Source organism: Corapipo altera, unplaced genomic scaffold (assembly GCF_003945725.1).
Source record: "Corapipo altera isolate COAL_440 unplaced genomic scaffold, ASM394572v1 175, whole genome shotgun sequence".
Taxonomy (NCBI): Eukaryota; Metazoa; Chordata; class Aves; order Passeriformes; family Pipridae; genus Corapipo; species Corapipo altera.
In genome coordinates, this window is record NW_020884942.1 from 291452 (window position 1) to 304762 (window position 13311).

The window sequence follows — 13311 nt, forward strand, 5'->3', positions numbered from 1 at the left end:
GAACTAAACCCCGTGGATCAGTAAGAGCATTTATTTTGTGCCCTGTAGTAGTTTATTTTGTGCCCTACTGTAGTAGCCCGACAGTGTCCATTTGGTGCTGTTTGTGAATTAATTGATACTCATCAGTGACCTGACTTACAAACCTGAGTTTCGCTGAGACCTCTGGTATGTTAAAGCTGTGTCATTTTCCTGGCACCAAGATACAGAATAACCTGTCTTACAAGATTGTCAGACCATTTGTTTCCTGTGTTTTAACTGTGTGTTTATCACGTTCGGCAAGAAGTAGGTTCCTGGGACTGTTTCTTGGGGAGAGAAGTATGTTTCTCGTGGTACTGAGGCCTGATGTAGCACTGTTTGCTGCTCCTAGGCAGTACTTTCAATCAGGAATTTTGGGCTGGACACTGAGACTTTTCTGCCTCTTGTCCTTCTGAGCTTTAGTTTTGGAGATTATTTTCGTGTGGCTGTTGGTATTCAAAACCTGTCCTCAGCAAAGGAATCAAATGTATGTGACAAAGCAGAGTGAAGAGCATGTGGATTCAATCCATACCCCCATGTATGCATAGTATGTGAGCGAGCATCTGGGCCTGTGTGTGCTGGTATGTCAGCCTAGTTCTAAAGCAGTTAAAGAAAAAAAAAGGCAGCGTGCGTAGACAGCTTTGGCACTGCAGCCCTGGGAAATGGCAGCCAGCCAGAGAGTGCTGATGCAGGGCCAAGACTCTCTGAGGAACACCAAATGCTGAGCTTGGATGCAGCTCCTTCTCCGCTCTAGTTTCACTCTTCACCCTCCGGGCTTGCAGCTTGCCAGCCCTGTGCCAGGTAGATGCTGATAATTTCACAAGGCAGAACTGGAAACAGAGGCAGATATCCCGGTGTGTGTGCGCTGCTAATCAGATGCCAATGAAATGAAAGGCACAATTACCTGCGACTGAAATCCGACCTCAGTGAGTTTAACTGTTACACTCCTCAAGTCACTGTTAGACTTTGAAATTCAGCCTCATTCAGTCATAAGTTATTTATCTTTTTTGATATCGTGATAGCACTGGAGACAAGGGTAAAACCGCACCGCGGTGTGGGTTGTGTGTTTGTGAGGGCTTAGTCTTGTTAAGTTTCCTCAGTGCTGCTGACTGCGAAACGCTCCCAGCAGAGGGCACTGGGGTTATTGATCTGCAGCTGCGAGTCTGCACTGGGAGAACAGGAAAGGTCCCTGTCAGTAAAACCCGTGCTTCACCCTCTCCTCTCCTGTTTTTGTAGACTGTCATAAAGGAGGGGATGCTGATGAAGCAGACCAGCTCCTTCCAGCGCTGGAAGAGACGATATTTTAAGCTGCGAGGACGAACACTCTACTATGCAAAAACTGCCAAGGTAAGGTCCTGCCCATACAGGGGAGTCCAAGGAAGGCAGTCAGTGGTGGGGCTTGGAGGCAGGTGGGTGTTGTTGGGAAGGCAGCCCTCAGCAGAGAAAGGAGCACGTGCTCTTTAAGCACCTGTCTGCAGGCTTTGTAGCTACTAGAAGATCCCTGTGTTTTGCCTCACACTTGGAAATCCTTGGTTTTGAAGTAAAACATTGAGGACCTGTGATAATGATTTTTCCATGTTTTCCCTCCTTGGTGTATTTTAGTAGGGACTGGGCTCTGAATCAATAGGAAGGAGAGAATATGAATGAAAAGAGAAAGTGCAAGCAAGACAAGCAAGGCTAAAATTTATCAAATCAGAGCTGCCATGCATCTGGTTAGTATGTTGATAGTCAACTAGATATAAAACTGTCTCTTTTCACGGGAACAAAGCCTACAGTTATTTGTTTTTTTAAATAATCCTTTAATAAAAATAAAGTAATTGAGTTCACTGACTAAAGACAAGCCAGAGTGAGCCCCAGTGTATGGAACTAGACTTCCAAGTCCATTATGTTGTTGGTGCTGGACGTTTACTTCGGATCACGGAAGGCTGTGATGGACCATGCCAGGCAGACTCCCTTTGAGTCTGCTGCTTATACACAATGGATTCAGTAATTCATTGGGATTTTGAATTTTTTCTTTCCAGTCCATTATTTTTGATGAGGTGGATCTGACAGATGCCAGCGTGGCAGAATCCAGCACAAAGAATGTCAACAACAGCTTCACGGTAGGACTTTTTGCATTATTTTCCATTCTTCTTTCGTCTTTTCCTCACTCCCATGTCTTTTGCAGATGGTAAAAACATCTGAACAATCTTCACAGCATCTTTCACTGAAAATAAAAAAAAAATTATAAACTTGTTTTTCTTTACAACATGATAACTCATCTGTGTGCTCATGGGAAGTACCTCAGGTTCCTGTGTATTGTGCTAAAACTCAGCTTTCAGGGATTTGCTTACCTATAAGATAGAACCCATTCACACAGTGGGACAGAAAAATTTGTTCTGCTGGGGGAGTTACGGGTAATGTTGATGTTTATGCTGCAGATCTTGGAAAAGGAATTTAGTTTTCCCTTCAGGCATTAAAATATGTAAACTTCTTTCTCTGACTTTATTTGTGTGTGTCTGTATGTATGTTTATATATGTGTGCTATATATAGTGGGAAAGCAAAAGGAGGAACAGAAAGAAATAGCACAGAAATAACTGTGGAATTGGTTCAGGATACTTGTTAGATGTGAAACGTGTGCCAGGTATTTGCAGTCTGGAGATGTGGTGGTATCCCTGCTTTATTTTCTCCAGGCTCAGAAAGTAGGAGGAAAAATTATTGTATTTCTGAGGTGCAGGTGTTCTTCAAGCTCCGTTTTGAGGGGAGTCCCTGGTGTGCAGAAAAAAACCATTAACATCAGCCATGCAGGCTGAGTGTCAAGTCTTGGTGTGACCTTTGGAATTGAGCAGCAGTAACCTCCATGCAGCCCCTGAAGGGCTCAGGAGGGAGGAGGATGTGGAGAAAGGAGGCAGTGCTGCTCTGAGGAAGGTGAAGGGGGAGCAGTCCAGGTGGAGGGAGGAAGCTGACCCTGCAGGATGGTGACCTGTAGGTGGTGACCAGGGCTGAGCAGTGTGCCTTGTGCTGCAGCAGGAAGGGACCTGCTGCTTTAAACATCTGCCAAAGGCCATCTCTGTTGTGTAGCTGTAGCTTTTGACTCTGCAGTGCCTGTGGAAAGCAGCCATGGCACCCACCCTGTGTCTGGATAAAACCCCAATACTTCCCAAAGGTTGAAAATACTTTCTACATCCATAATTGGACAGGTAGGAGGCCTGATGGTAAATATTGATACCGATTATCAACGTGTGAGCACAGAGAGAAGGATTCTGTAGTGATTTCAGTTTTCAAGAATGTGAAGTTACTTACCTGTTAATAAAGCATTTTATCTTGGATCTTGCTTCAGTTTTCTCAGATATAAATAAAGGCTGATTTTTCAGGTAAGTGTACTGTTACTGTTTTGCTTGTTGGTATAGTTGGGAGAGATCTAATCTCCCTCAGGAACACTGTGTTTAGGGATGGAAGGAAGCAGTGTGTTTGCTCTCTCAGACTGCCCCATCCAAGTCCAACAGTGAAGAGTTATTTCCAAGACTCTGGTATCAGGCTCTGCCAGTCCCTGCCTTCCCTAGTGTGTGAAAGTACAGGATTACCTTGAAACTCAAGGAGCAGGTACAGTCTGCAGTGGCTCCAGCTGAGCACTGCATCATGGGGCTCGGGTAAACTTCAAGAAAAACTTGTTTCCTCTTAATTTCTGTTTACTCTTTGCATCATGGCTTACAGAGGGGCTTGACTGTGGTTTACTGTGAGCTCTGAAAATACTTAGAAGATCAGAAGGTGGCCTGGTGTTGCTGCTGTTTGCTCTGCCACATCTCTGCTGTCAGTGCTTTGGATGCCTTGCAGTCATGCAGTTCTCTGTTGATTTTCTTTGAGAGCACTCTGTTTCCCCTCTGTATTTCCCCGGCTTGGTTCCTCTCTAAAATTCAGAATTCTTTGATGCATTTTTCCCCCCTGTTTCAAATCAGTGGGGCACATGATTTTTCTCCTAAACTGAAAGCATGCAGCACTTGGTGTTGTACAGCAGAGTTTTAGATGGCCTGGTTTCCTTTTTGCTTTTCTGTTTTCTTCAATGGAGAGTGGTAGTTTTGGATTTGTGAAAGAGTAGTTTCTTTCTGAGGAAACTCAGCCTCTCTCCAGGCATCTCTAGTATTTAATGTATAGATTCTGCAGGTCAGGTTGCATGAGTGACACCCCTAAGGTACTGACAGAGGAAATGGGAGACAAAAACACCAGATAAAGCACTAAGAGGAGAATGTGTATTTAAAACAAAGAGGTAATAAGGGCTGACCAGTCAGAAGAGAAATTGGTGTCCAGGCAGTGAGGAGCATGGGGAGACAGCATCAGGAGAGAAGAATACAAGAGCAAGAGCCAGCAAAGGTTATGCTGCATACACAGAGGAATAAGGTTGAAAAATAGCTGCCAGTAAACCTTTTGCATAGGACATGCCTGACAGGTAATTTGTTTGCTGTCAGCAGGCAGGAGAACGAGAGAAGTGAGTTTTAAGACGTAGACCTGTTCCTCTAAAAAGAAGAGTGTGTAATAACGAATTCCACTGTTGTTTACTTAGTTGATCCTGCATATATTTCCTCAGTAAGTGTATCCTGTTTGCAGTGGGGAGAGTTTTCAGGACTGCTACCTGGAGCTAATGGATGGATGACTACAGAATGGGCTGAGAGCGTGTGATTGGGGCATCTTTGACTTAAGATGTTGTACAACTGTGTCCCCTGAGGTGTAAGAAAAAGCTTTATGTTTAAGTGTTGTTCCTTTATGTCAGTTAGTGTGGCTGCAGAGGTATTTAGCAGGAAGCCTCTGGGAACAAATTTTACAGCAGCTCCATGCCAGACCTCTCTTCTCTCATTAGGCCAAAAGGTGTGGTATTTGCTGATTCTGTCATATTTCTACCACTTCTGTCCTTCAGAGTCAGCTGTCTACAAGGTAAATTCTTTTGGGATGTGTTGGCTGTAAGTGAAGGGGGTTTCCACCTGTGATCCCTCAGTATGTGGTCCATAGATCTCTCACCAGTGCATTTTCCTAGGGTTGCTGTCTTGCACAGGGCCTTAGAGAAGATCTGCTGTGGTACAAACTCAATGAAAACTGTGTTGTCCTGGTAGTTCAAGACCCTTTATTTCAAAGAGAGCAGTCAACTTTTAGCCTGGATTCTTGCCATCAGTGTGTGCTACATTTGTACTCATTATGGAATAGAATCATCAGCATTGGATGGCTGAGGGCAAAGCCTGACCTTGATTTCTGAGCAGAGCTTTCTCAGCCATACCCTCAAAACCTCTTGTGATTTCTAAAAAGCAGATGATTTGGGATCACACTGGGTGCGTTGAGTCTTCCCAGTGAGACTTCAGCTCTTTCCATGAACGTTTTTTCTTGGACAGTGCAGCTTTGCAGTAACATGATTTGGTAAGACACCCACTTAATGGACTAGTCTGCAGCTGTGCTAGGAGCATTAAAGCAAAGTATGCAGTGAGGATGGGTTCCATACTTTAACCTTGAATAGTGTTTTCTCTAGAACATGCCAGCAAGCCCAACTTTTACTGATCTCTCTCTCTCAAAATGACTCTTTACCTATGTCGTGAACCTGATCCATCCAATATGCCCCTTATCCCTTCTCCCCTACAATGCTCATGAGGTTTGGGGGACACCAATCACTCTATTGCCTGGTGCTCAGGTCAACACTTTGCGTCCAAGAGTTGTTGAAAAGACTTTGGCCCAGTTTTGTAAATGTTTGTGTGGTGAACAAATTCTTCTTCCTCAGATCAGTTTGTGGGCTGAAGATCTGCTCTTTTCTAGAAGGTGCCAGCTGAGTTAAGCCTGCTGCCTTCAATGCAGTTGGCACAGCTGATGGAGTGAGTCCTTATCACTTCATTGACCCTTTCCTGCCTCATGGAATATGTATATTTGTATAAAGATAAAATATGTGTTCTTTAATACTACTAAAAAACACCTGTCGTCAGGAGAGAGCCTGGAAAGGACATCGCATCTTTCCAGGTACAGATTTTGTGTTCCAATATGATTCTCACATGGTGGTTTTATAAGTTTTCCAATTATTGCTGCCAGACGGTGGTGTGGACTTTCACCCTCATTCACAAAATATGAGTCACAGCATTCACTCTTGTCCCCTCTGATTGAAAGCTTTGAGATTCCATAGGAGCCTGTGTGGAGAAGAGAGAGTTGTGTGTGGTTTGGTTTCTTCTTTCTGGTGGTGGAAGCCGATGGTGTAGTGGAAGAGCCATGCTGGTGACCCCTCCTCCATAGTTAAAGGCTCTGCACTAGAAGAGGTGGAGCTTGAGCTCCTGAGCTCCTGTAAACCCTTTTCTGTTGGGAAGTACCTCTCAGCTCAGCCGCAGACAGGAAACAGCATATTATTCCAGTCAGCGCCTGCCTCTCCACTGCACTGCCGTCAGAAGAAAACTTAGCCCAGCTCCTCCTTAAGCAGCCAGCTAATCAGCTTGTGGCCAGTGGAACACAGCTCAGAGAGACTGACCACAGATGAGACAAATGCTGCTCATCCCACGTCAGGCACTCTGGTTAGGCTGTTCCTGAGGGAGTGGGCTGCTCTGGACGCTGGTTTAGAGGACGATTGAACCTGAAAGGTAAGAGCAGGATTCTGAGTTTTCTGGACTGAGCACTGGGAAACGTGGCTCCTGTGCCAGGATAATAGATCATCAGGAGCTCAGGTGCTTTGGAATATGTTTGCTACAAGCTCTTACTGTTCAGGTGTTCCCTCCTGAGGGGATTTATGCAGATGAGTTCTCCAGAACAGGGCTAAAGGGAAATGTGCCTGTGGTGCTGTTGGAAGTGCTGCACCCATCAGTTAAGAAATTCTGTTTATTAACTGGTGATTCACCCTGACCAATGTCCCAGGAGAGAGGAAGTATTGAGATTAGAGTAAAAGCTCTATTCCAGAGCACCTGTGTGACTGGAGGTGACAGTGGTTGTGGTAGGTTGAGGAACAGGGAGTTGCTGGTGCTGGTGAAGGAGAATGTGCTGTCATCTCTGAGAAGCAGTATGGATGTCGTTCTCCAGCTGTACGGAAGCCTGAGGTGTGCTACAATTTTATTTTATTATAACCTTGTTACTTAGTCCTGACTTTCCAGCAGCAAAGTTGCCAGTTTCTGTCTTGTGAAGTTGTATCTTACTATCTGATCTCCTCTAGACTGTATTTTTGCTCTACTGTCCCAGGGATTATTGATGCTGTGGAGAAATAGCATGAGTCTTCATTTTGGGGGCATGAACCGTTCCTAAGAACAGGGGGCAGAGTGCTTGAACTTCAACAAAAGATTGAAGTGCTGAGGGTACTTCCTGATGGGGAGAGTATGTTGTTGTTGTGTGCAGATTCACTCACAATGAAGTGAAAGTGCCTTTGCCTCTTCATGATTTTCTGTCAAGTTGAATTATTTGTATTAGTGCTTTTAAGTGAAAATAAATCCTTTTTTAGCAGAGAAGGCAGTGAAGTCTTCTCTGAAGGGTTTGGTTTTGAAAGAGTAATTAGAATTGCTGAAGCTACAGAAAGTTTACCACTCACGTCTAGCACAGGAGCTGCGTGCCTGTAACGCACTGCTGGAACAAGGGGGACCCACATCAGAGGTTATTTGTGCTGGTTTGAAATACAAGCTTCAAGAAAGAACATGTGACTTATTTTTATGAGGAGAAAGAATATTAGAACTTTTGTTACGAGCTGTTCCCAGGAAGTCAGACATGGACTTCGAGCTCGGGCTGATAGAGATTGGGGAAATCTGCGTGGTTTGACGCTTGCACAGATTCCCTGAACTGCCCCGAGTGGCCTCTGAAAACATGAGATCGAACATATGCTGCAGGGAGTCATTGGGCTTCCTAGAGAGGGAGAGGATCTTCCTCCCCTGCTTCCTCAGCATGGGCTGAGGGACCAAAGGGAAGGCACCAGCCCTCAGGACTGGGCACAAAGAGTGGCTGATCTGGGGACAGAGTGACACAGGGGAGCCACGAGGTGTCCAGAATCCTCACACAGACATGGATTGCCCTAGCAGAATTTGGAAAATGGAAAGATTAGAAAAGAGGGACTTGTGAACAGGATGGTTCTTTCTTCCGTGTTTGTAAACTCTCCTCTCTAAGCCAGGCAAAATTAGAGCATACATTGGAAATTCGGGTTTTGCTGGGGGTTGTTGTCTTTTCCACACCCATGTGTGTACATGTTCAGGAATTATACACTCTCTGCTAGTGTTCCTACTCTGTTTGTATTGGCAGCTGTCAGAATTTCCTTTATAAGCAGCTGAAAATATGAGTAGACCCATATACTGCCGTGTCCAGAGTCACTCTGCTGGTTTTCCCCCTCCCTTCATTAAGTGCATTTCGATCCCCATTTCCTGTCAGAACTGCTGCAGTTTCAAAATACTTTGCTATTTTAGTAGTTTGTAATCCAGACTTCAGTGCAGTTTTTTCTCCTTGAGAAACGGCCCTTTGGTAAACAGACCATTCTGAGTCACTGCTGGTCAGTGAAAACAGTCATTTAAAATCCTTTCATGTCAAGGATTTTTGGGACTCTTAATCCAGCCTCCTGTGGGAGCTGGTCATTAGTCTGCTGTCACAAAAGAAGGAAAAATCTGCAGAAAAACCATCGAAGAGAGGATAAACATGGAAGAAGAGTTAAAAAGTCTGGAAGAAGTTGCTGTGGGTGGAGAGATCTGGCGATTGGTACTGTACATTACAGAATGACCTGAAAATATACAGGAGGTTTTGAGAAAGATGAAGTTGCTGTGAGAGGAAGAGCTCAGACTGAGCTTTATGTGTTTTACTGTGGGACAGGACAGACAGGGAGCTGGCAAGTGAAGGCGACTGTTTGTGAAGAGCTTTTGTTTCCTTAGAGGGAAGTTTTCTGCTTTGAAATTAGTGTCTGCCCTTGTGCCTGAACACTGGGAGCTTTTGTTTGATAATCTCTTTGTAACTGCTGTGCTGTGTTGGGGTTCACCTTCCTGAGCAGGACTGCAGATTTCAGCGTCTTCTCCCCTTCCAGGTGAGACACAAAAGCAGAACAACCTGTGGTGAGCAGGAGGTCCTTTGAGAACATGTTTAGCTTTACGTGGGAGCTTCTCTAGAAGGAAGACTCCTTTTTATGGAGGGAGAGGCTTGCTAACATTACTGACAGAAATGCAGCCTCCCTGCTTGTAGTTCTTGTGATAGTGTGTGAAACAGGACTTGTCTTTGCCTGGTGACCTGGTGTGGAAAGCTCCTGGATTCATGAAGCTGTTGAAAGGTGCTCATTTCCTTTTGTGCTAGCTACCAGCCTCCTTTCAGCACAGCTGAGCTTAGGGGGCTGTGAGGAGCTGTTCCTAACAATGAACTGTCAGTCACAGGTCATCTTCCTCCTGTGGACAAGATCTTTTATTGCCCAGTGCTGTGATTTATTAGCTGCAAGCCTTGCCATGTGTGAGCCCACTGAGACAGCAGCTCCACCACTGGGCAGCACTGACCTGCCCTCTGTTCTTCATGGGTTTGCTTCTGAGTGAGTAGGGAGATTTCTCTGAAATATCCTTTAGGTGGGCTGCCCTTTCTAGACAGGATGCTTCTGTTTAGGAACTCTTCCTGGAAGGGCTGTGTCCTCTGGAAAACAGGTGAAGGGATGCATCTGCTGCATGAGATGGAGGTGTGTGGATATGGAGCTGCTCTGGCACTTGGCACGGCAACCGTTTCAGATCCCATTGGATGCTGCTCCATCCATAGACATCTCTAGTGATTCATAGGCCTGAATTACCAGGATAGTTTGCTTTTCTTACCTGCTGACAGTGGCAAGGACCTTGCACGCTCTAGTTTTGACTTCTGGTAAGTGGTTGCAAAAGTCCTAAAATCCTCTCCTCGTCTGTGTTCCTCTTACCAATTGCCAAGAGCAGGAATGTGCCTTGTTTAGGAACAGTTTCCAGAAGCATGTAGGAATGTGACCCTGGTATGAGAGATGATAATTTTCCCAGGGAATGCTCTGTCTGGTCTGATTTCCCACTGCAGCATGGGGGAAGATAGGGACTGGGAGAAGTCCCAGATGGAAGGTCAGCACGAGTTGAGCTTGACCTGTGAGCACAGCATAATGACGTGAGCGCCAGTGCTCAGAGATGCACTGGTGCCCTGGCAGAGGAGGTACAGACTGCCAGATGCTTTAGCCTAATGATGTAAAAGTGGTCCTAGAGAGACCACAACACTCACTGTACCTGTTTTCCTATGGAAATGAGCTGTCCTGGATTTTACAGATTGAAAGTGAAGGTAAAACAGCCGTGTGGAAGGTGGGGGTAAAATACTCAGTATATTGGGAACAAAGATTTGGGCACTTTGGGCTTTGAGGAAAATCTTGTTATTGCTATTAAAAAAAAAAAAAGGAAATTTGGCACAACTATAAGAACATTAATGACTCGTTTTATTTGGTGGAGAGTTTCCATAGGTAGAAGATGGTCATTCAGCAGGAAATTAAGATCTCACACTATAAAAATAAATACAAAACTAGTGTGTTTCTCCAGAGTTACATGAAAAGCTGCTTTTTTTGTTCCTGTAGCATCCGGGTTTTGGGGAGAGAGAATCAGTGCAATTCTAGAGAGCTCTAAGTGACCTCTCCAGTGAGTTAATGGGACTGAATTTGTTGGCAAAACTGGGTGAAAGCTGAATTGCAAAGCAGAAGAGGGATATTGTCTGTGGAGGAAGGCAAGGCTCAGTCCCCTATGAGTCTAAGCATTGATACTTGTATTATTTCTCCCTTTCAATCTGTGGAAACCTACTGAAGTCATGCTGATGTGCTGTCTAAGGCTCTGCTGTGTGAATTCAGCAGTCGTGTTTGAAACATACGGTGACTTTGCTGGTTTGTGAATCTTGCTGATTGAACACAGGCAAGGTGTTTTGCTGTACTCCAGTGTTCATGTCACTGCTGCTGCCTCTGGAATAGGAGCTGACGTGGAGAAGTGGCTGGGTCCTCATTACAGTCTCACCAAGTTTTTCTTCCTGAGTTTCTGGGCTCTTAGGACACCAAGAGCAAACTCCACTATACGAAGCAAACACAGCAGTTGGCTGCAGGTGGTGGACGGTTTCCCCACCTTTGCCATATGTGATAAGCTGAAGGTTTTGCAGCTTTTAAATTTTTAGTTTGCTAGGTCTTTTGAACTCCAGAAATTCCTGTTGTCTCTGTACTCTGGTCATCAACTGGAATAACGTGGGATCGGATCTCTTTGGGGCATTTATGGCTAGCACCTTTGAACATAAGACTATATTTGAACAGGATATGAGTAAAAGGAAGCAGTCAGAATGAGCAGGTGTTCTCATACACCCGCTTTTGGGCACTGAGAAATGTATCACATCAGGAAAACTGTCTTTAGCAAAGTTGTGTGTCCCCCCCCGTCCCATCTCCCCCGCAGCATTTCTTCTGCCAGCTCCATGATTGGGCCAGTGTGATCTTAACTTGCTTTGCCATCTTTTGTGGTCACCGAGCTCAGCAGATCTACTCTGATAACTCACAGTCCCAGGGCATGCTTGGCCAGACTGTCACTTTATTGCTGAGAAGTTTGTGGGCAGCCAGAAAGTGCTGCAAGAGGAAGTGAGCAGAGGTGATAAAGTTGTCTTGCGTGGCAGCAAGACCAGAAAATGAAGTTTGTGTTCCAACTGTTGTGTGGGGGAAGGTTGCTCAGTACAGCAAAACAGCAAAGGGTGAAGTAAAATTTGGTCTAATATAGGAGGTTTTTGGACTGCCTTTCTAATCCGATTATTCACAGCTGTTCATCCAGGGACATCAGTCCATTTTTAGAACGTGAAATGGGGAATTTTCTTTGGTTGGCTCTGTTCTTTGCCAGCTGGCCGGATTTGAAATGTCAGTAAAGTGGTGTTAGCTTTGGACAGAGGAGTGTGGGTCAACATGAGAGGTGATGGAGGTTAACAGCTGGTAACAGGGCATGTGCCGTGTCAGGGAGAGACAGACAAGATAAAGCTGAATTTGAAGTGTCAGGGGAGCATTGGTATTCACACAAGAGAGCCAATGAAGGCATGGCTGTTTTCAGATTCAGGGTTTTTTAGATTTAGAGTGAGCAAGCCTGAAAATGGAGAGTTTCTCTAATAGACTTGAGCTGATTCATCTGCAAGGGGGGCACATAACTGCCTGCAAAGGGGTGACCTGCTGGGGAGCTGATTGGAACCCTCATTTCTGCAAAAGATATTTCCAGGGTTTCATATTCAGTTTGTAATTAACCTGTGCCCTAATTTGAAATGTCTTTAAGCCTTCTTGCCATTCCCATCCATCCTTATGGCTTTCCAGGACTTATTAGAAGGATTCAAAGATTTTTTTTCCCCATGACTGTGGAGCTGTTTTTCTGGTCAGGATTAGGCCTCAATCATGTCACCATGTGGTGAGCTCTGGGTATCCAGTTCCTCCTAAGGAGTGAAATCTGAAGAACCACACCCAGAAGTTCAGTAGCATTTAGGATCAAAAACGTACGTTAGTTTTTAATATTCCCTTTTTAGGAAGAACACACACTTTTAATTTGCGTAATTGCTCGTATCAAGATAAAATTCTGAGCTGTTTCAGGACAGGAACACTCAGAGTTCTGCCAATCCCCAAACGGGTCAAAAATGTATGAGATTATAAATAAATCTAAAGACTTTTTATTGTGGGGTTTTTTTTACTCCTAGCAAGGCAGCCTTCATCCTAACTCAAAAGCAGTCAGGTCGTTGTTTTCGTGCTCTCCGTTTATATGAGAACAAGAGGTCACTAGATGACATTACTGCTTTGTAAATTTAGAACAAATAAAAGGAAATGCTACTTCACCTAGTGCGTCGTCATCCTGTGGAATACACTGTTCCAGGATGTTAGTCAAGAGCTGCAGCCGGAACACAGAAAAATAGCTGGACCGTGCTGGTTTGTAGCCACGTTTGCCAACAGGGATAACCAAACCTTATGTTCCGGAGCGCCGGCTCATCGCTGCTGCAGCTGGGAGCCAGCTCCCTGGCTGGGAAAGGACAGCTTTCCAGGGGGAAGGTTGCTTTTAAGATGACAAGAATTACTTTATATTTTTGGGCGTGAGGTGTTAGATGGCTCCTGGCTATTGTCTGGACAGCGCAGTGTCCGTAACAGCCGCTGTCCCTCTGTCAGTGGCCTTCAGCAGGTGGGTGTCTGGAGCTGAAATTACTGCCTCAAGTAGAGGGAGGTAAAAGTGGTAGGAGGAGTGTTTTCCTTTCCCTGGGAGTGAGAGCCTCTTTCTGTTGCTCAGGACAGTGCAGTGGCTCTCCTGCTGTACGTCAGCCTGTGCAGGTGAGAGCCTGGCAGCTGCTGCAGTGCAGGGAAGGCAGGAGTGTCCTGTGCTCCCAGAATACCTGGGCTG

General features: G+C 45.2%; 1 protein-coding gene across 6 annotated transcripts in view; it reads left to right on the forward strand.

Moving 5' to 3' along the window:
• The window catches only part of DGKD (diacylglycerol kinase delta), a 61538-nt gene that overhangs the window by 14515 nt on the left and 33712 nt on the right, over positions 1-13311 (forward strand). For 5 of the 6 annotated variants that reach the window (XR_003530699.1, XM_027661973.1, XM_027661974.1 and 2 more), the window contains exons 2-3: positions 1252-1362; positions 2037-2117. Coding sequence is in view for 4 of the 6 variants with exons in the window: in XM_027661973.1 (XP_027517774.1) it covers positions 1252-1362; positions 2037-2117 (192 nt within the window). In the remaining 2 variants the exon portion in view is untranslated. Of the gene's footprint in view, positions 1-1251; positions 1363-2036; positions 2118-6362; positions 6589-13311 lie in introns of those variants that run through there. The other variant, XM_027661976.1, reaches the window with a different exon arrangement.